We start from the raw sequence: 20,434 nt of genomic DNA on the forward strand, positions 1-20,434 counted from the left end.
CTGGCGGGGGCAGACCGGACAGAAACGGCTTTCTCTCGCCTCGCCGCGGAGGGCGTCGGGGAGCCTGGACCGGGAGGAGCAGCGCGCCCTGGACAAGTGGGGCGGGAGCGCGAGCCGGCCCGGCATGGCGGGGTGTCACCTGCGCGGACCCGAGCGCGGCGCGACGGCCCGGCCGCGCGGCGCTTCCCCGGCCCGCGGCGCCCCGGCCCGGCCGCCCACCGCCCCCGGCCCCGCGCGCGCCGCCCCGGCCCGCCGCGCTCCGGCCGCCGCCAGCCCCTGCGCGCCGTGACTCGCGACTGCTCACTTGGCTTTTCCTCCGGAGAACTTCTGGGTGGAGATAACTTTGTGTGTGCAAGCTGCCCTAGTGAGGAGGAGGAGGAGGCGACATTTGTTGGAGAAGAGCGGCTCCTTCTTTTTCCGAAGTCCCATCCGTTAAGCCATCACCGCTAGAAGGTTAAAGTTGCGGGACATGGTGGCGCGCGCGCGGAGAGGAGGACTCGTTTCCCGGCGCCGACCCTCCGCGGCCGGCCGGGGCTCTGCCCCCCGCGGGCGTGCGTGCGCGGGCTGCGAGGCCGTGCGCGCCGAGGGGCCGCGGGGGCCGCGCTGAATGGCCCCCGGGGGCCGCGCGGGGCCGCCGCCTCCGCCGTCTTCGCAGGCCGGCGTCGGGCCCGCAAAGGCGCTGCTGGCTATGGGGGCGCTGGCAGGTTTCTGGGCCCTCAGCCTCCTCACCTACGGTTACCTGTCCTGGGGCCAGGGCTTGCAGGAGGACGAGGAAGGGGCCTTCCTGGGTCAGACTGGAGAGAGCCCGGAGCCCAGCTCAACCGCCACCTCCCAGCCCCATCTGATTTTCATCCTAGCGGATGACCAGGGATTTAGAGACGTGGGTTACCACGGATCTGAGATAAAAACGCCCACTCTTGACAAGCTCGCTGCCGAAGGAGTTAAATTGGAGAACTACTATGTCCAGCCGATTTGCACACCTTCCAGGAGTCAGTTTATTACTGGAAAGTAAGTGTTTCTGCTTCTTACATTGATTCCTTGGAGAAATCTTAAGCATTTCATTAAGATCCAGCCCCTAATTTTAGAGAGTGACAGAAAGTATGGAGAACAAGTGAATGAATGAATGAATGAATGATGTATGGTACTGGGTTATGGGGATTATTAACATGAATGCCCTGTTCATGATCTTGACAATGTAGTCACTCACTCCTTTAGTCTGGTTTTCCTTACTCTCAGAGCCAGCTGTGAGTTTTAAAATGAGATCAGAACTTGTAAACTACTCACTCACCAACCAGAGATCTCCAGAAGTGGTCTCCTATTCCAAATCTATTCTGACTTTTGAGCATGCTCAGATTTGGCTTCAGATATCACAATAGAATTCACACTTACAATCACTGGTAAGAAAGACCAAATTTTTTCTGTGACTATTGATTTGTCCTTCAATCTAGAATTGAATTATCCAAGCCATGGGTCATGGCAGGGAGAAAAGGGGGTTAAGGAAATGGGTAGAAGGTAATGTAAAATATGACCAGTATACACATGTCTCTGCTTGGCCTTTGATAGGTAATATTCTCTTATGAGTTCACTAATGAAGGCCATATTTAATTACCAAGGTAGTGTTCATGATGCAAGGAAATTCAATGGCAAACGCTCAACAGGAGTCAGACTTCATCTGAAGTTTTCTGCTATTTTTTACATGTCTGGAAATTTTTTGATTAGCAAAAATCAGATTATTTGGATGCTTCAGTAAAGTGGTTTCAATATCGTTATTGCTTTTCTAAATAGCTAAATCTTCTACTTAAGGTGTTCAAGCATTTTCATACTTTTACTCTATCATATCAGACTGTAGACTGTTTGGACGTTTGATTTGGATGTCCAGATTTAGCCTGTGGGATGGACATCAACTCGAAGGGCCAGGCATCGAGCGGGGCAGACAGAAGAGACCCCTTACTAGTTTCAGTCTGTGTGTCTCTTGTGATTTCAGTCGCAGGGCTCGGAACCCTCGCTTCAGTGAAGTTGTTCTTGGAGTCGGATCCTATAAGAGTCGCCAGTATCCACTGGAAAAATAAAGACTATTTTGTAGGAATCTCTGTCTTGCTTACAGCATGATTTCCACTGCTTAGCAAACTGTCAGAACTTAGCATCACTGCCAGAAAAGAAAAAAAAAAATCCCATCCTTCCTTCTCTTGAGAGAGAGAAAAAGAAGTCTCACTGTATTCAGAGCCATTTTAAAGGTTAATTGTGGCATCAGAAAGTCAAGAACATTTGATTTTTATAAAGGAAAAGAGTGTTGGCTGGAAAATACCACATCCATGTGGTGGCCTGGAGGTCAAGTTCTTCATGTTTAATTCCAACTACCCCTATATTTGGTGGGCTGACTGATATTCAACATCAAATATGTGATAAAGCATGACTGGACCTCTTCAACTAACTTATAGAATTTAGATTTACACAGCCAATAGTAATTGAAAATATGTAACTGAATTCTATGAATTTATTTTGCACAATAAAATGTGTGTTCTAGGCTTTTCACCTAAAAAAAATTGTTCTTAAACATTATCTTGCACTGATAACATATCTAGGTTTTATCTTTGAACCTTTATGTTTACTTAGTAGGATGAAACAGAAACTAAGCTAGAAATAATTCTTAATTTTTCTCTTTGGGCAAAGGTTGACTCCTCTATACTTTGAATGCAATCAAACATCTAATGAGAAGATTTCTTTTCCTATTAAAATTTCTATTCCGTGCAACAAGTTGTACAACTGTTTTTATACATGAGGAGTTCAAATAGCTGTTATGATTTGACTTTGAATTTGGCTTTGATTTGACTTTGATTCAAATTTCTATTTGAATTAAACAGTTGACGACGTTTTCACTTGCAGTTTTCCTTTTAGACTAATTGCTGAAACTTTCCTTTAAATGAACACAGATATAAGAGAGAAAGTGATTATGGAAGCCTAGTTCTGGGCTCAATATTAATTATGTAGAACCCAGAGAATATGGTCATTTGTCCTCTCCACAAACATATCTATGCTTTTTGGATCCTCTAAATCGAAAAGGAAAACAATAAAAAACTAAATGCACTGAATTATTTGAAGGGAAAAATAGGTTATATGAAACCTTAGAGGATCCAAATATTAATATCTTCACATGATGAAGAAAGAGTCAACTCAAAATGATTGAAGTCGAAGTTACTTCTGATTATATGAACAAAACAACCCTCCCTTTGTATTTTTCTGGCGTCAAAATGCAAAAACTTATTTCCTCCTACTACACAAATCTATGACAAATTCCAGATTCCTCTAATAATTTACACCACACCAGTCTGGCAATGTTGAACATCAGCCAGCCAGTCAGTAAGCATTCATCGTGTGCAGATTCCTGTGTTGGAACTGTGAGGAACAACTAAGAAGTAGCCCTGATTTCCAGGTAGTCATTCTCAAATTTGAGTGTGCAAAAAGAAACACCCAAAAATGCTAGCTAAAAGACAGATTCCTGGGCCCAACCAGTGACTCAGCTTCAGTAGGTCTGGGGTTGAGCCCAGAAATCAATAGTGATTTAATGAGCATGTCACGTTATTCTGATGATGCCACTATTAATAATAAATTAAGAGGGCTAGTATGCAATGTTAGCATCTGCTGAGCAGTCACTGTGTTCGGGAACAATGCATTTGACATGCATGGCCTCATTTCATCCTTTCAGCTCTATGAGGTAGTTGCTATTGTTAGCCCCATTTTTTATGGATGTGGCAACAGAGTCCAAGAGGGTAGTGATGCTGGAGTTCTTACACTGGGCTCTGAGACACAGCACTCTCAATGTCCAGAATCGTCTGGGTGAGATAAAAGGTTAACTGGGAAGGTGGCTGCCTGTGTTTGATTTATTTCAGAGTAATTTTCTCACTTTTTCCCTTTTACAGTTTTGTACATAAAGACATGGAGAAATGACATCATTTTTTTTTCTTAAAAGAGGATATGATGAAGGCTTCAGAAAGAGAATTATACGTTTTGCAAAATTTAGACATGTGTTTTATGTATGCTTTAGAGCAGTATAGGAAGATTGGCAATCTGAACTGAATTTGTATCTTTGACACAAATAATTTTGTGTCTTTACTACTTTGTAATTTATTTATCCCGCTTGAAATGCCATGATGAGCACTATTAACAAATGCAAAGGTAACTAACTCAAATAGTGTGCATTTATTATAAGATGTGTGATAAATTCATTTTGCTTAACCCCCTACCCAAATGCTCCACTCACCAGGGGTTTATCACTCTCCCAATTTCTGGCACTTTAAATTAATTTTGTTGGTTTTTGAACTTTTTACAAATGAAATTACAGAAAAGATACTCTTTTATGTCTGGCTCTTCTTTCTTTTAACATTATATTTGTAAAATTTTCCATGTCATTGCCTGTAGTTGGAATTCATTCATTCTCATTACTGAATAGTTTCTCTTTGTATAAATATACTACAATTTATTAATATTTACCCACTCTACTGTTGATGAACATGTGAGTTGTCTCCAGTGTTAGGCTATTATGACTAGTGCTGTCATAAAAATACTTGAATATGGTTTTTGGTGAACATATATGTATGGATTTCTCTTGGTTATCTATCAAGTAGAATCGCTAGGTTATAGGGATGTGTGTGTTCAGTTTTGTAGACACTGCCCAATAGTTTCCCAAAGTGCCTCTACCACTTTGCACTCTCACTTGAAATTGTATGGAAAATCCCACTTGCTCTTTGCCAACATTTGGTATTGTCCCTTTTCATTTTTAGCCATCCTGGCTTTTATGCACTGGCACACCATTGTGGTTTAAATGTGCACCTCCCTGATGACTGGTGAAGTTGAGCATCTTTTTTATATTTTGGTGGATCATTTGGATATCCCCTTTTAAGTAGAATTTATTCAAGTCTTTTGCCTGTTTTCCCTGTGGGTGATTGCACTTTCCTTATTGATTTGTGGTAGTTATTTATACATTCGATTCTTTTGTCTGATATTTGTATTGCAGATAACCTCTTCCATTCTCTGCCTTGCTTTTTCACTCTTTTAATAAGTGTTTCTGATGAAGAGAGGTTTTAATTTATTGTAATCCAATTTATAATCCTTTTCTTTTTATGTACTATTTAAGATATTCTTTTTATGTCCTACCCCAAGATCATGACAATGGTCTTTTTTTTCCCCCTAAAATGTTATTGTTTTATTTGTATATTTAAATCAATAATTCACCTGACATTAATTTTGGTCTGGTATAAATGAGAGTTCAATATTTTTTTTCCAATGTCTGTATTCATTTGCCTCACACTATTTATTAAAAAAAAAATACGTTTTCCATTGTACTGCAGGGAAATCGTACTTTTCATAAGTCAGGGGAATGCACATGTTTGGTTTGTACCCTCTTAACTATTATAGCTTTATAATAAATATTAATATCTGGAATGTAAGTCCTTCTTTCTGTTCTTCAAAATTGTTTTGGCTATTTTTTCCCAATTCATTCAATTTAATAGGAAAGAATAGCGAGTATAGAGTAATAGATGCTTAAAACAAATAGGTTGGAAGATACGGTTTGGGGAATATATGGTAGTTATTTTCTGGATTATTCTACTTTTTAAGTAAAGTAATAATTTACTTTACTTAAATAAATATTTAAAGTAAATAATTAGGTGAGAATGAAGATCTGGATGTTTAAAGAGAAAGATAGATACAAAATATTCTCCTAGCAAAGGGAGAAAGTACATTGTGTAGGAAAATGCAGTAAAAAAACAAACAAAACAAAAAAGAACGGAGCAGTAATGAGAGCCCACCTGAGATTTGTGGTCATAATTTTTTTTAGCATATTATGGGGTTACAAGTGTTAGGGTTACTTATATTGCCCATGGCCCCCTCCCCCCTCAAGTAAGAGCTTCAAGCATGTCCATCCCCCAAATGTTGCACATTTTACTCGTTGTGGTTGTATACACCCATCCCCTCCTCCCCCCTCCCAACCCCCTGACACCCAATAAATGTTACTCCTATATGTCCACTTAAGTATTGATTGTGGTCACAAATTTTAACAGAGACTAGTCATTGTTTGTTTGTTTTTCTCCTACCATGCATAGGCAGAAGAAGCACAGTTGAAGAGGTGGATTTAACTAGATTTGGGGATTTGTCAAGTGAATAGAGTGGTGGATGATGGATTCTGAACTTGACAAGGAAAAGGGGAAGGCTGTGGGGAGGTGTGCTTTCCAAGAGTGCTGGGTCAATGGATTGGATGGGATTGAAGTGATAACACTACAGTAAACTTGGAAAGCTGAAAAGATAGATAACAGTGGTTGAGGAAAAAGGAAATGTATACTTAGGATCAAAATTTTGTAAGTAATGCAGTTTTTGAAAATGATAGGAGAATGAGTGCTAAGGTAAGATGGAGGAGAACATCTTTGGAAGTGAGGAAGGCAAGGTATTAGAGGAACTGGGTGTTGGATGGATCATTCCTGTAGATATCCATTGAGAAACCATTGAGAATAAGAGAACTAGTAGTAAAGAGGACGGTGAGACAGTGCTGGGATCTTTATGAATGACTGGACAGAGGAAGGGCTTGGAATTGGTTAAAGGACGCTAACAGGAGAAATAATGAGTCTATAGTCTGTTGCCTTGCTTTTCAAAGGATTCGAGCTTTTAAAGGGAGACAGGAGCCAAAATTGTTCTAGAAGTTCCAATGAATAATAAAGAGGGAACCCATCCCTGCTCCACATTCTGTGTTAATGGGGGTGTGGGCAGAAGACCAACCCCAAATCAAGAGTATGGCAGGGAAAGCCTGCAGTCGGAGCAAAAAGGTAGAGGGAGTATCCAGGAAAGAAATGAGATTAAAGGGGATTTTGCTAAATGACAGACTTTCAATAACAGAGAGCTTATTGAAAAGGGTTTAGAGAGTTGGGATTGGGGAGGTATTGCATCAGAGGAGAGGATGTGCATAGACATACAGAGATTAGAATTTGAGTGAAAGCAGATATGTTGGGAAGATCAGAGTTGTGGTGAAGACTTAAATAGGGCTGAAAGGCATGGGGTGATATTTTTTCCAAGATAAGGTTTTAGAGAGTGGTGTTTGGTTTTAATTATAGCCTCTTTCTGGAGATTGATTGAGCTAAATCCTCTAGCCACATAATACAGACATACAGTCAGGCACTCAGTTGGGAGGTAGGATCCTCTGTGGACTGCAGTGGGTTGTTGAGGCAGGGGAACAGGTCTTCCAGGAGTTCACAAAGTATTGCTTTTAGATATTAAATTCTCAATTTACTATTGTCCTAGTGTTGGGAACCCTGCAAATGCAACAGAATTCTTTCAGCCACTCTCATAGGAGAATGAGTCAAGGAAGCTTAGGGGAATGGGATTTGGGAGGTATCGTGTCCACACACAGTCATTTCCCCTCTGCTTGTTATAAACGTCAAAGTCATGCATGCTTCCTCCTCCATCCACTCTTGTTTATTCAAGACCTGGTTTTAAGTAGCATTTGACACCCAGAGAGAACTCAATAAATATCAGTCACTAAGAGTTCACTCATTATCTTCATAAATATTTAGTTAATACTTAAACACTTAGAAAAATGGAAATGTGTATAGTTAAAAGTGCAGGAGAAACAGGAGTTTCTTCAGGCCTTACTTTGACATTGGAAAAGGACCATGACAAGCGGAGAGGGTGGCTTTCCAACCTCACGTATCCATTTCAAGAAGACTGGCTCAGTAGGCAAGTCCATGCAACAAATAGCTGCCGGTTCCTATGGTCAATATGTGTTTGCCGATCATAGAATCATGGCCAAGCAAGTTATTGGCACATGTGTATGATCAAAGTCCCTAATTTTAAACGAATCTTTAAAAAACACACAGACACACATACTTTGAAGTGAATCCCTATTCAGGTAATTCTGCTGAGTTTCCTGAATAGCTGTTCGGACAGGGAGAAATTTATCCAGGTGCGGAGGGCTGAGAACAATTTGTGTCACCCAAATGACCTTTTCCAGAGATCAAAGATGGGAAGACCAAAAGCCTTGGAGCCCCAGCTTTTAATATGAGCTCAGTATGAAAAAGCCTCTTTTATTTCAAAGTTTGGTTTCATTCAGGTTTTTTTTTTCCTATAGCAATATTCTAGAATTAATTTTGATTTAATCTATGTAAGTATTTTATTTGCTGTAATTAGGGTTTGCCACAGAGTTCTTTTACCATCCTAGATAGTAAATATTCCCAGCAGTGTTACTCCATGGAGACATTTCTCTTGTGTGCCCTATTGCAAAAAATAAAAAAAGACTTTCTGCCTCTAATCTTTTGCTCCCTCTCTCTTCTGATTGACCCAGCACATTTGCTTCACTAAAACATGACTCTCATTACATCACCACACTCAGCAAACACCCTCCCTGGCTCCCCGCTGGCTACTGGAGAATAGGAAAAGAAGTTAATTTTTACTGAGGCCCTTCTGGAGCTAGTTGCTTTTCAGACATCCTGTCATTTGATCTTCACATTCACCCTGGAGGTAAAATATTTTTATTACTTTGAGAAATATGTATAAAATATTTAACACATGTCCTCACTTTGCGGATGGCATATGACAGTTTCAGAGAAATTACGTAATTTGGTCATGGTCACATATCTTCTTAAGTGGCAGGGCGTATGTATATTTGAACCTAAACTTGTGTCACTTCAACCAAACACTTACTGTTCCCATCACCCCATCCTGCCTCTTAGGAAAATTGTAAGCACCTTAGTCCAGTCTTCACATTTTTCAGCTTTGCCTTTCTCTCTGCCTTTAAATTCTCTCCTCCTGAAAAATGGAAGAGTCAGTTTCTTCAGCACATCTCTGCGTCCTCTCTTCTTTTGTTCACTCTGTATCCACTCTTTGGAATTCACACCCTGTCTGTCTTTCCCAGAATCCCAGCCACTCATTAACACTCAGCTAATACACCACCTTCCTCACAGAGCTTTCCATGGTTCCTTAGCCAGAAATAAGTCATCTCAGCGGTGACCTTTCATAGTTCTTTCTGCCACTGTCTTGTTAGGGCATGATTTTCCACTTGTTCACAGCCATTACTGAACCTCTTACCTCCCTTGCCAATCCCCTGAGCTGTGAGACTCTGATTTATAATCTTCATAAATCTCACAGCACCCAATCCAGTGCTTTGTACTAATAGGCACTACATAAATGTGTGAAGAATGAATGAATCAATAGATGAATAAGTGATTATTTATTTCCCTCTGGCAAGCAATGTGATAGATCAGATACGGCATATAATTTCGAGTGAGGAAATCTTAATTACTGTGTTGATTCCATGAATTACTGACTGTAACCTTGAATAAGTCTTTTGATCTTTCTGAGACACATTATTTTCACATTATCAAAGTAGAAGCAATGATATTATTTACTTACTAATCTCCAAAGTGATTCCACTGATCAATTGTGGTAATATATGGGAAAACACTTTGAGAACATTTACATATTGTATAATTTTTAAGTAAAAATTGTTTTAATTTAAGGCTATGTTTCCATAATTGTTAGTCATATACAAACTTTAGAAGAACTGACTTTTGTTCTTTTTAAAAGTTTTCTGTGAGTATCCTATCTCTTTTCTGATTTCAGTATGTAGATTCAAAAAAAAAAAGTTGAAAGTAAACCCCGTATGTTTTAGTTTTAATATATTTTATCCAGCAAGATTTTCTACATGATATTGTTAGTTCCACGATGTTCAGGAAGGTGATTAGGGGTATATTTTTTTACGTGTCTGTACTGCGTTTTAATTGTTGGTTGTCATGCTTGGCAGAATCTGACAGAACCCTGCTGAGCTGGTGAGAGCAGATGCATATTTAAACAGTTACGTCAAAAACTTAACATTAAGTGAGCAGAATTGAAAAAAGGGCAATGGAAAGGCAACAATAATATAAAAACATTTTATTGAATATCATGAATACATCTTGTTCAGCTTTGAATGCCACCTCACCCAGGGATGACCACTCAGTAGGTGTATGACATTCTGAATGAATACATTGCTGTGGGCTTCGTGGGGATTGAGATGTCAAGTGTTCTACGATGACTATTTCATTAAATTCCTAAATGATGATATTGTCTGCAGCCTCGGAATCCACACCCGCCAATAGGACTTGAGTGAAATTCCTACAACACAGCCCAAATCATGCCACTTTCCTGCCTCCCATTTTTAGAATCCCCTACCCCCTGGAGACTAAACTCTGATCCTTAAGCATTCCGTATACGGACCTTCAAAATCTGGCCACAAATCTAAATAAAACAGACTCTCAGAAATGCCCACCTGTCCTTCACCTTCCCCTGTCTTGTGTCCCATTCTTCAGAACTGCTCTTTCCAAATTTCTCATCTACTCAGACTGCTGATGTCCTCTTATCAGCTCATTGCCTTACCTCAGCATTCCATTGAAATTACAGAAGCAGTAATAAGTTAACTCTTTGACTGCCAATGCCAAATTCACCAACCCCCTAGCGTTGACAGCCTTCCTTCTTCTGGTCGGCGTTGAAGTTACACACACACCAGTTGAAGACTCACGCCATATCGAGTTCCTTTTTCCCTCCTCAGGCACTTGATTTCTACAATTTTACACTTTCCTGCCTTCATCATTTATTTTTCTGTCTGTACCAAGTCATTTCTATCATCATCTAAATGAGTTTTAAGCTGTAATTTAAAACTTTAATAAATCTGTAATTTCTTAGAAATTTATAAACATGTTGTGCCATAATCTTGATCTGAAGAACTCAAAAATTTTAAATTTGTTTTATCAGATTTTTAAAAACTAACTTTTATGTTGGAAAGTTATGAGGTTAAAGACTGTATTATATCCTTTGAACATACCACGTTCTTGCACAGGATAAGACCATAGTGAATGTATGTGAACCAAGTGATCAGACTCATCAAATTAAAGCTTAATTTGCTTTAGATATTTTTTAAGACACTTGAAAATGTAAACTCAAACACTTGAAATCAGTTTTTTAATTTGATCATAGTTTGGTTGTATTTGTAACTATGTACTAACAAAATAATCATATATTTTTCTAGCTAAAGGATTTGGTTGAATATAGGGAATAGAGATTTAATATTTTTTTAGCACTTAAGGAATACATTTTACATATATTACTCTCTAATCTACATTCTTTAATCTCTCTAAATATGTATATGTGTATATCTACACCTATATTTCTTTCACATATTCTCTAAGTCTCATAACTCTGGAGTAATTATTATTGTCTACATTTTACATATGAAGAAGTCAAGCTCATAAAAGTAAGGTCGTCTTGGTCAAGGTCCCATGTTAGTTGTAAAGCTGGAATTCCAACTCTAACACTATGGTTTTTGTACTATCTTACTCAGTTGACAGGATGGGTTAGGTATAAATGCACGGCTCATCTTTAGCGTGGAAATTAATAAATATGTTATTCGTGTAAAGCAACAGCAGGCTAAAAAGACAGTTATTCTAAAAAACAGAAACTCACTTTCAAACTGACTTTCCCATACAATTTTGGGAAATTGGAATAAGTTCTTGTTTTTCATTTCTGTCATATATAAATAATGACAATATTACTTTACCTTTCAGATTGTCTAAGAATACTTAAACTATCAATCAAATTATACTTTCTCATATTGAGAGATGAAGAGCTTAGGTATCCAACAACTATTGGTCCCATTAGATATTTAAAATATAATTCTACTTTTGTTACTGTTTTGAAGTAACCTACTTCCTATACAATATTTTGTTTAAATTTGACTTTGAAAAGTTTTAATAATTTTTCCACATACATTGTTGAACCTGATAACCTCTTAAATATTAACAGTTAGACACTTAAAACTGTAAGGTATATATAATAGAGCAGTGTCATATCTTTCTCCCCACCATTTATTTAACACCTACTATATGTATGTGACTGTTTAATGTAAGTACTATCTTAATAGCAAGTCAGTTGACTCATGTGTTTATCCTCATACACTCTACAATTAAAAGCTTGTTTTAGGTCTCATAGAGCTGACTCTTGGAAGAGACATCTCTATTAACATGTGTCCACTCTCCCATTACATGAATGATAAAAGATTTCTTATTTTAGGCAAAGTGATTGGTTCAATAGCAAAAAGCAACTGAATTTCTGAGAACCAAATCATGAAATTGAAGTACTAGGAAGTATAAACATTTTGAAAAATTACTCTTTTAGAACCTTTTGTACCAGAATACCAACTTGAAGAAAATAGGTGGTTTTTCAAGGTGTCATTTAACCAGTAAGCTATGAATCTGATCTAATTTTCATCAGTTTCAGGGTGCATGCATATATATATATATAGTGTATCATAATTTTCTAAAGTGTGATAGTATAGCCATCTGAATTATCAAGGGAACTCATTGTCATTATTTACCTTTAAAAGAAAATTAGGTCAATTGGATCAATAGTCTGAGATTGCCTAAAATAATTAAATGATTTGTTTACAAGAATAGAATGTTTCAGATCTTTGTTTTTTTTCTGATGTGCCTCTGAATGATTCCAGTTGTCAAAATGACAAAACAAAACAAAAACCTAAGTAAGTTAAAATAGAATTTTTTTGAGATCAATTTTAATGTACTATGTTATGTCATTTGTTCCCCTCCACAAACCTATAAGGTAAATGAGTGTTATTTTTTCTTAATTTCATGAAGGAAACTCCCAAGGTTAAATGCACACCCTTAGGAACTCTGTAAGGGAGAAGAAAACAATGCATTGACTACTTCGTAAGCCTTCATGAAACTCCATTACCAGATAACAGTTCCTTCAGTAATGACCCTTGATTTCATTGGTCCTTTTCTTATTTTCTTGAAATTCATTGATCATTTGTTCATCCATTCAATCAATATCGAGCATCTACTTATGGCCATTTACTATTCTACATACTGGGAAACATATCAGTTGACAAAACCTACAAAAAAAAATCCTGTTTTCATGGTGTTTATATTCTAGTGCAAGGAGACATAAATAAATGAAAAAGTTGATAGATCATATGCTAGAGGGTGACATGCTGCTCTGTGAAGGAAGAGAAGGTAGGAAAGGGGACGGGGAGTCACAGGGACAGAAAGGGCAATATGACAGAGGTCAAGGAAGGGCTCCCTGACAAAGGAGGCAAGGTGGGAGCCTTGTGTGAGCTCCTCCAGGCAGAGTAGTAAAAGCATAGCCCTGTGATAGGAGCCCCCCTGGGGTGTTCAAACACCTTCAGGATGCAGCTCAAGGTAGGAACCCTGAGTGAAATGGGAGGCCTGGAGGGCTTGGAGCAAGCAGAAGGATAACCTGATCTAACTCAGGTTTTAACAGAATCGCGTTAGTGGCTGTGTTGAGGGCAGATCACAGGGTTCAGGTGTGCAGCAGGAATATCTGTGAAAGACTTACGTGAGAAAGAATGGGGTGCAGAGAAGGGAGAAAGGAAGTGGTGGATTCTGAGTATATTCTTCAGGTAGAGCAGACAAGATTTTTTGATGAACTACAAATGGGATGGGAAGAAGAGGGGTCAAGGACAACTTCAAGGTCATTCAGTCAACTATTAGCAAAAAATAAAAATGTACTTGCTGAAGCATATAGTTACAACTGATCGAAGTTATAGGAATCTCTTTGGCAATCACATTTCACACTTCAAAGGCTACCTATTATTTATTGGTAGCCTCTGCTTCTTTGTCTGACTCCCTTAGGTCTGACACTTTGAGAGATTGCAGTTATAGATGTATTCTTTTCACTTTTCACTTAGCGCGGTAGGTGTGGCCACATGGTCTGCCTTTGTGTTCTGGCTCAGGTACTTACTAATATTTCAGAAGAAAGACAAAGCAGCACAGGTGAACATGGAAGGAGAGTGCAAGGATGCATGTCTGGCTGCAAGGCCAGACAGAGTGGCATTAACTGGGCAAATCTGTCATTTTCCATCACTTTCCTGTCCCAGGCTCACAGGCAAAAACCCTGCCCATTACTAGAACATCCATCACTCAGGTGGTTGGTGGCAAAAGGAAACTAACAAGAAGAGCCAATGTATGAACTCAACATCCCTATTTCCATCAAAATGAAAATGCTACTCCAGACTATTGATTGTATTAAATACCAAGTATTCACACCCACAGAGAGAGACACACACATGCATGTTTCTTTGTTTCTCTTGGATTAATGTCAAGGCAAAAGAGTCTGAGCAGTACTTGGTGATTGGCTCTGCACTGGAATTTTTAGAATTATGAATTTAAAGGATTGACTTCTAGCAAGATTTTCTTAAAATTTGAGATGCACCCATTTTGTTTCTCTTTTTTAAATGGGCTAAGGTAGATTATATTCAGAAAGCAGTCATTTAAAAAAATTTTTCCACAGTGGTGATCTCTCTTCTCTTTGTTCTCCAAAAGCAAACCACTCACTAAAAATTTATGAACCAACCTGGATGAGTTGTATTGCTGCTGGCTTTTGCTGTTGTTTTCTGAGCCAAAGAATTAATAGCTATGCAGACACTGAGAAACATTTTGAGAGGAATGTTTGTTTTAATGCATTCACCTTAGTTACCACACATAGTACTGAAATCAAAATGTCTGTCTGAGCATAGTGTTTCACGCCTGTAATCCCAGCACTTTGGGAGACCAAAGCAGGAGGATCACTTCAGGCCAGCAGTTCAAGACCAGCCTGGACAACACAGTGAGGCCCTGTCTCTACAAAAGTTAAAAAAAAAAAAAAAAAATTAGCCAGGCATGGTGGCACACACCCATAGTCCCAGCTGCTTGGAGACTGGGGTGAGAGGATCACACAAGGCCAGGAGACGCAGGCTGCTGTGAGCTGTGATCGTACCACTGCACTCCAGCCTGGGCAACGGAGCAAGACCCTGTCTCAAATAAATAAATAAATGAATGAATGAATGAATGAATGGAAGTGCAACTTCTGTCTGACATAACTTGTTAGCCTAAACAGTCCCTTTCTTGGATTTTAAGGCCAGCACTATAAAAAATCTCTTACAAAAGAAAATATTCAACTATTTATTTCTTAAAGAACACTGAATCAAAGGAACCTTTCCAATGTCACATCCCTCCTCTGCATCTCTTTATTTTAAATCTTAGAGTGTGAAACTTCAGGCAAGCTGTGTCGTCTTGTCACATAGGTGTCATTCACTTCCCGAGTGCTGGACGCCTCGGGTGCGGCAGGGTTTGTGTGTCACATGTCCCTTCTGTCTGTGCAGAAGTTGCACTGTAGTCTCTTTCTCCCATTACTTACTTTTCACCTAGAGAAGCCGGCCAATTCCCACGTTTGTCTGCCATAGGTACATTGGTTTATTTCCTGTTGGACTTGAAATTTCCTCTATGATTTACAAACTCTTTTTCACTAGAACTTTTCATGTTAATGAATTCCTTAATAGAAAAATTCCAGTATATAAAACAAAAGAGAAAAACAACAAAAGAGTTGCTGGTGTAGGTTCAAGCCTCAACCCCTTCCTTCTAAGACAGGCTCAGGGCACTTCTGCCCAGTTTGCAGGGCTCCTGGGTCAGTTTTGGAAATACTCTGGCCCATTTAATCTACTCTGGGGAAAATTTTCCAGCATATCAAGGAAATGAGTTATTAACTTCATGCTATAAATAAGAAATATGTTGGTAATGCAGTCATTTTCAAGAAATATGGGCATTGAGTTACAAAATGTAACAATAATGATCCAGTAGCAGCAACAAAAAGCTACCATCTCTTAAACACATCTTTTATAAGAAAATTCTTTGATTACATTTTCGACTCAATCTGACTTTCATTTTGATGCGTATACCTGAATCAGTTATAGCTGTTAAAGAGGAGGAAGAGCAGCAATAATAGTGTAGTTATTATAGTGCTACAGTGAAGGTAGCTCGAAATACTTTAACATCCAAACCAGGATACATGGAGATACATGGAAACTAACAATAAAACAGCAATATCTATAAAGATTTTTCAGATAATATCAGACTCTTAGGTTTTTCTCTTGCCATCAAATATCGTTTCAACAGCCCAATAGTGAGAAAAGAATACTAGGAAGCTATTATTTAATAACTAAGTTGTAGGTAAGCATATTACAGAACAGGCACAGGGACTAAACATAAACTTTGTTCTCCATCAGTGTATATTTTATAAAATGCCGACTACAACTCATTATCAATGCTTCGTTTTTTATTATTTCATCACTGTCTCATTATTCTATCAATGTCTCATTATTATTTCTCTAACTTTACAACAGGGAAATCAGTAGGAAGCTGTTTGAATGAGAAATAAGGAACGGAAAAAAAATCATAATGATACAGTAAGAATGGAAAAGAGAATAATAATTCAAGAGACAATCAGTTGATAGAAAGGACATTCTTAATGCTCCAATGAACATAGGCTTGAAATAAAGAGAGGAGAAACTATTAATAGAAGACTTTCAGAAAAAGTTCTGTTTGGATGGCTGGTAGACTGTATGTAGTAACATTAACCAAATTGCAAGATAGTGAATATTCTGACCTTAAACTGTACCATTTGGCTCCATATTTTCATTCCATTTTTCAGAAACCAAATACCATTTGACAATATGCAACCATATAAAAAACGTTCTGCTGAAACAGTTGATCTTATGTTTGTTGCAGTTGCCAAATGGTCTAAAAAATCATGCTTAATATACATAAAGTGAAACATAGCAACTGTCTGTGAAATTTTTGTTTAAATGCTAAACATGATCATTGTAATCTCTATAAGTAAAAAGGATAGAACCAAAGTTCTCCGAGTAAGTGTTGTAAATTCAAAAAAGTGAGACATGAAAACACTGAAGTGCTATTTCTCTTAATCCAGCCTCTCGCAACAAGTAAAAATTCTGTCTCCCTTGAGACTGTGAAATTGTTTACAGGTTTATATATGTGCCTGAAGTTCAAATAGCTAAGTGTCTCCGAGAGCTTTATTGCTCTGACTCATGTTTGGCCGGATGATTCAATACTAGGGAATTAATTCACTAAGTCAGAACCAGTCTGAGCATTTGAAACATTAAACGGAAGATTTTTGGGAGGAAATGTCATGCATATTTAGAGGTAAAGCTGTTAATGGGAAAGAACATTGGACTGAGGGTAAACAGAAATGATTTTCCCCCACGGTGTTCTGTGGGCTTATGAGGTTCATGTTCTGTGTGAGCCCTTCAGAAAAATGTCTACAGCAACATGAGGCAGATGACTGAATTTCACAACATTTGCCTGAAAATCAATGTTCTCTTCAGACAGTTCTAGTTATTATTAAAATTTTTATAGCACTTTCAAATTTCTATTTTAAGAGGAAAGACATCATTTTTAGGCCCCCACTCCCAAAACACAAGTGGGTTTGATTCTGGAGAGGTTATTAACAAGGCTGGTAGAGTAGAAATGGAAAAAGTGGGTGTAACCCGTGTGAGGGGGTTAACCTTGTAACAAGAGGAAGAGAGAAATACGGTGGCAGCTCAAAAAGTAACAGGTTCAAAGAGAGGGTTTTTTTTAAGACAGACACATGGATGGAGGAGGAGTGAAGGGAGAGCCGAAAATGCAGGGGAATTAGTGGAAAATAAAAGAATGAAGAAATGGGAGAAGTAAATTTATACCACAATCACCCTCTAAGCCTATTTGAAATTTTATTTAGCCTCCAAGATCCAGACCAATGCCACATGCTTCTCCAAATCCCCTATGCCTTAAGGTTTCTTACATAAACATCTGTATGTATGAGACAGCTAAAGACCAAATACTCAGGTTAATATCCATAGAGAAAAAAATAGCCAGTCCAAGATATAGGGGCCTGATCTTTACCAAAGCTAAGGGTTTAAAGACTTGATTTCATCATCACAGGCATCAGGTTTGGCGAACGTAGTGCTAATGGAAAAAATAATGAATTTCTTAATTTTTCTACAAATAGGTAAACATTAGACCACCTCTGTCTCTAGTCATAAAATTGATCACACTTTTTGTGCTGCTGGTAATGCATATAGATTTTTTAACAATGAGAGCCTGTTTCTATACCTTTCTCTTTGTTGACATTTACATAATACACTTTATGTACACTCAGTAAGGAGGCTGGTTTCTCATCTTCTGTTTTACCAGACTACCTCATTCAGTTCAGGTTGCATCAGGAGAACTGGGGTTCGGCTTGCTTTTCCATGGTTTGTTTGCAAGGAAAGAGCAAAAGGAAACAGGGGCTCCCAGGCAGTGCCAACAGCTGGAAGGCATCTCTAATTAGATTCCAGGCAGACGTGGGCCACATTTATAATTTCCCATATGCTGGCTTGCAGTTCCTTTTAAAAAGATTCCCAAAACAACATGCAAATTTAAAAAGATTTGCTGCGTTTGTGTATACCACTCTCTATGAAACTGTTTCTCTCGGTCACCTTACCGTGGGACGTAGAATGGTAACCACTGAGTCCTGTGACCTAGACAATGTTATGGAGAAGGATGTCTCAGAAGGTCTGTGTGCTTGTCCAATTGGTTATTTATTCCTAAAAGTTTTTAGACTGCCATTCCATCATAAAATTAAAAGATGTTTTTAAGCCTTGTAGATGAAATTCCATCTCACTTTGAAGTTTTAGAATTTTTTTGGAAGTTAATGTTACCTTTTTTTTTTTTTTTCTAAGAAGCACAAAAGAAGCAAATCACTGTGTTCAATATACAAACCAATCAGTCGCCAGGAACTGTGAACGCACATGTTGTGCATTTGCAGTGATGGCAGGAGAGGGGGAATGGGGTTGCTGGATTTTGTTTTCCAGTGATCTATCCTGGAAAGACTGATTTAAGATTTTCCTACTCAATGGAATGAAAGACCGCATTTGTTGCAGAAGAACAATTTTAAAGACCCATTGCCATTGTCAAATATATTGTTACTCTACTTACGTTTACATTTTATTTTCCAATGAATAAATGTATTGCTTATTATCTTTGCAGTCATAAAGGATTTATTATTGTTTTTTTTAAAGAGAAGTCTCTGAAAGTAACCTTTTCAAAAGAAGGAGAAACCCCTAATGATTAAGGAGATAATTAATATGACGTTGGTGATACCTTTTGGAGAGCTAAATATAAAAGAACTGTCACCTCCCAAAGCATAAGAAATCGCACTGACACCTTTATTGCTGTATTAACTTACTATGTCATGAATCCTCCTCAAGGCCTTGCTCCCCAAACCCAGCCTTGCCTGAAAACATCTCATATTATGAATGCCTGCCATTATTAAAGACATTGGTGATTCCAAAGTGAAATGAATCCTCTAATTTATGACAATATACACAATGCTACAGGTTCATCTTGCTGCCATAATCGCAGCAGCCTGTGAAATGGCTTGTTGCCACTGGTCTCTTCCTGCCCCCATTAGGCCACTGGAATTTTCTCTGTAAATTGCCCATCCCAGCGTTCTGCAGCTGCCTGAAAAGCAGAAAGTTGTCGGCACCATGGAGCCCACAGAGCCACAAACCCTCGTCTGTCCTGGCACGAAAGTCCAAGGACTGTAATCAAATTTTCCTGCCTTTGATTATTCCTGAAGACAAGTTCCTCCTTAAGTCAGACATTTTATTTACACTTAACCAATGCTCATTGCTAAATTCTCCATTGCACTTTGGGCTCTAAACAGTATAGGCCTTGTCTTATCAATTTAAACTTATAGTAAACAGCCAGGAAATATTTGTTAAGTGACTGCATGGCCCCACTGATTTCTAGTACGTTTATATTTATTCAAGGCTTTGCTTTTAAAATCTTAGATCCTCTTCTTTTTTCTGTTCAATGATTAATATTAACTCTTTATGTTCTAAGGAAAAATGTATTGCATACACCTTATGGGGGGTATTGCATACACCTTCCTTATTATGAATAAGTTGGATCCTAATCTCTTTTATTCAAAGCGTGTTTTTTCATAAAGTAGGCTTTACCTCATTTGCTTTCAAAATCACTACAAACTCTATTCTCCCCAATATTATTCCCATATTGTTAGGCAAAGAAATTAAATAAGATACTTATTTTTTTTCAGCTTGTACATATAGCTCAACAAGTGTTCAACTTCTCTAATGCTGTTTGAAAAATTACTACGTTTCAATACATGTCTATTTTTTGACTTGTCCAATCTACTACCCATTCAGTCTTTGTTAATAGATGGGCTGTAATGAATACTTGGTTATAGTTTAAACTTTATCCTGTTCCAAGTAATTAGGGAACAACCTAAGTCAAGTCCATTAGAAATATAAAGAGAAGAAGAGAAATTGTCATCAGTCTGCAAGCCAAATAGCTACTGTCTGAGGACAGCTGGCCAGCAAACAGATACATGCTGCACATTTTCCAGATATTTTAAATACATTTGGGCTTGATAATTAATGTGTGCTATGAAAACACAGTTATATCTCTATTTTTCATAAATTTCAAATCAAATATTTTTAAGTCATAAAATTATTTTGTCCTAAATAAAACCTATTAATTTTAGTTATTATGAATGGAAAGAATTTATATTT

At 38.2% G+C, this 20,434-nt stretch overlaps 1 protein-coding gene across 2 annotated transcripts in view; it reads left to right on the forward strand.

Annotated features, from left to right (window-relative positions):
• The first annotated feature begins 253 nt into the window (after positions 1-253).
• Positions 254-20,434, forward strand: part of ARSJ (arylsulfatase family member J) — a 57,418-nt gene continuing 37,237 nt past the window's right edge. The window contains exon 1 of one of the 2 annotated variants that reach the window (XM_012779791.3): positions 254-1,008. In XM_012779791.3, coding sequence (XP_012635245.2) covers positions 608-1,008 — 401 coding nt within the window. In that variant the 5' untranslated portion in view covers positions 254-607. The remainder of the gene's footprint in view (positions 1,009-20,434) is intronic. The other variant, XM_075998381.1, reaches the window with a different exon arrangement.

Source organism: Microcebus murinus, chromosome 27 (genome assembly GCF_040939455.1).
Source record: "Microcebus murinus isolate Inina chromosome 27, M.murinus_Inina_mat1.0, whole genome shotgun sequence".
NCBI lineage: Eukaryota > Metazoa > Chordata > Mammalia > Primates > Cheirogaleidae > Microcebus > Microcebus murinus.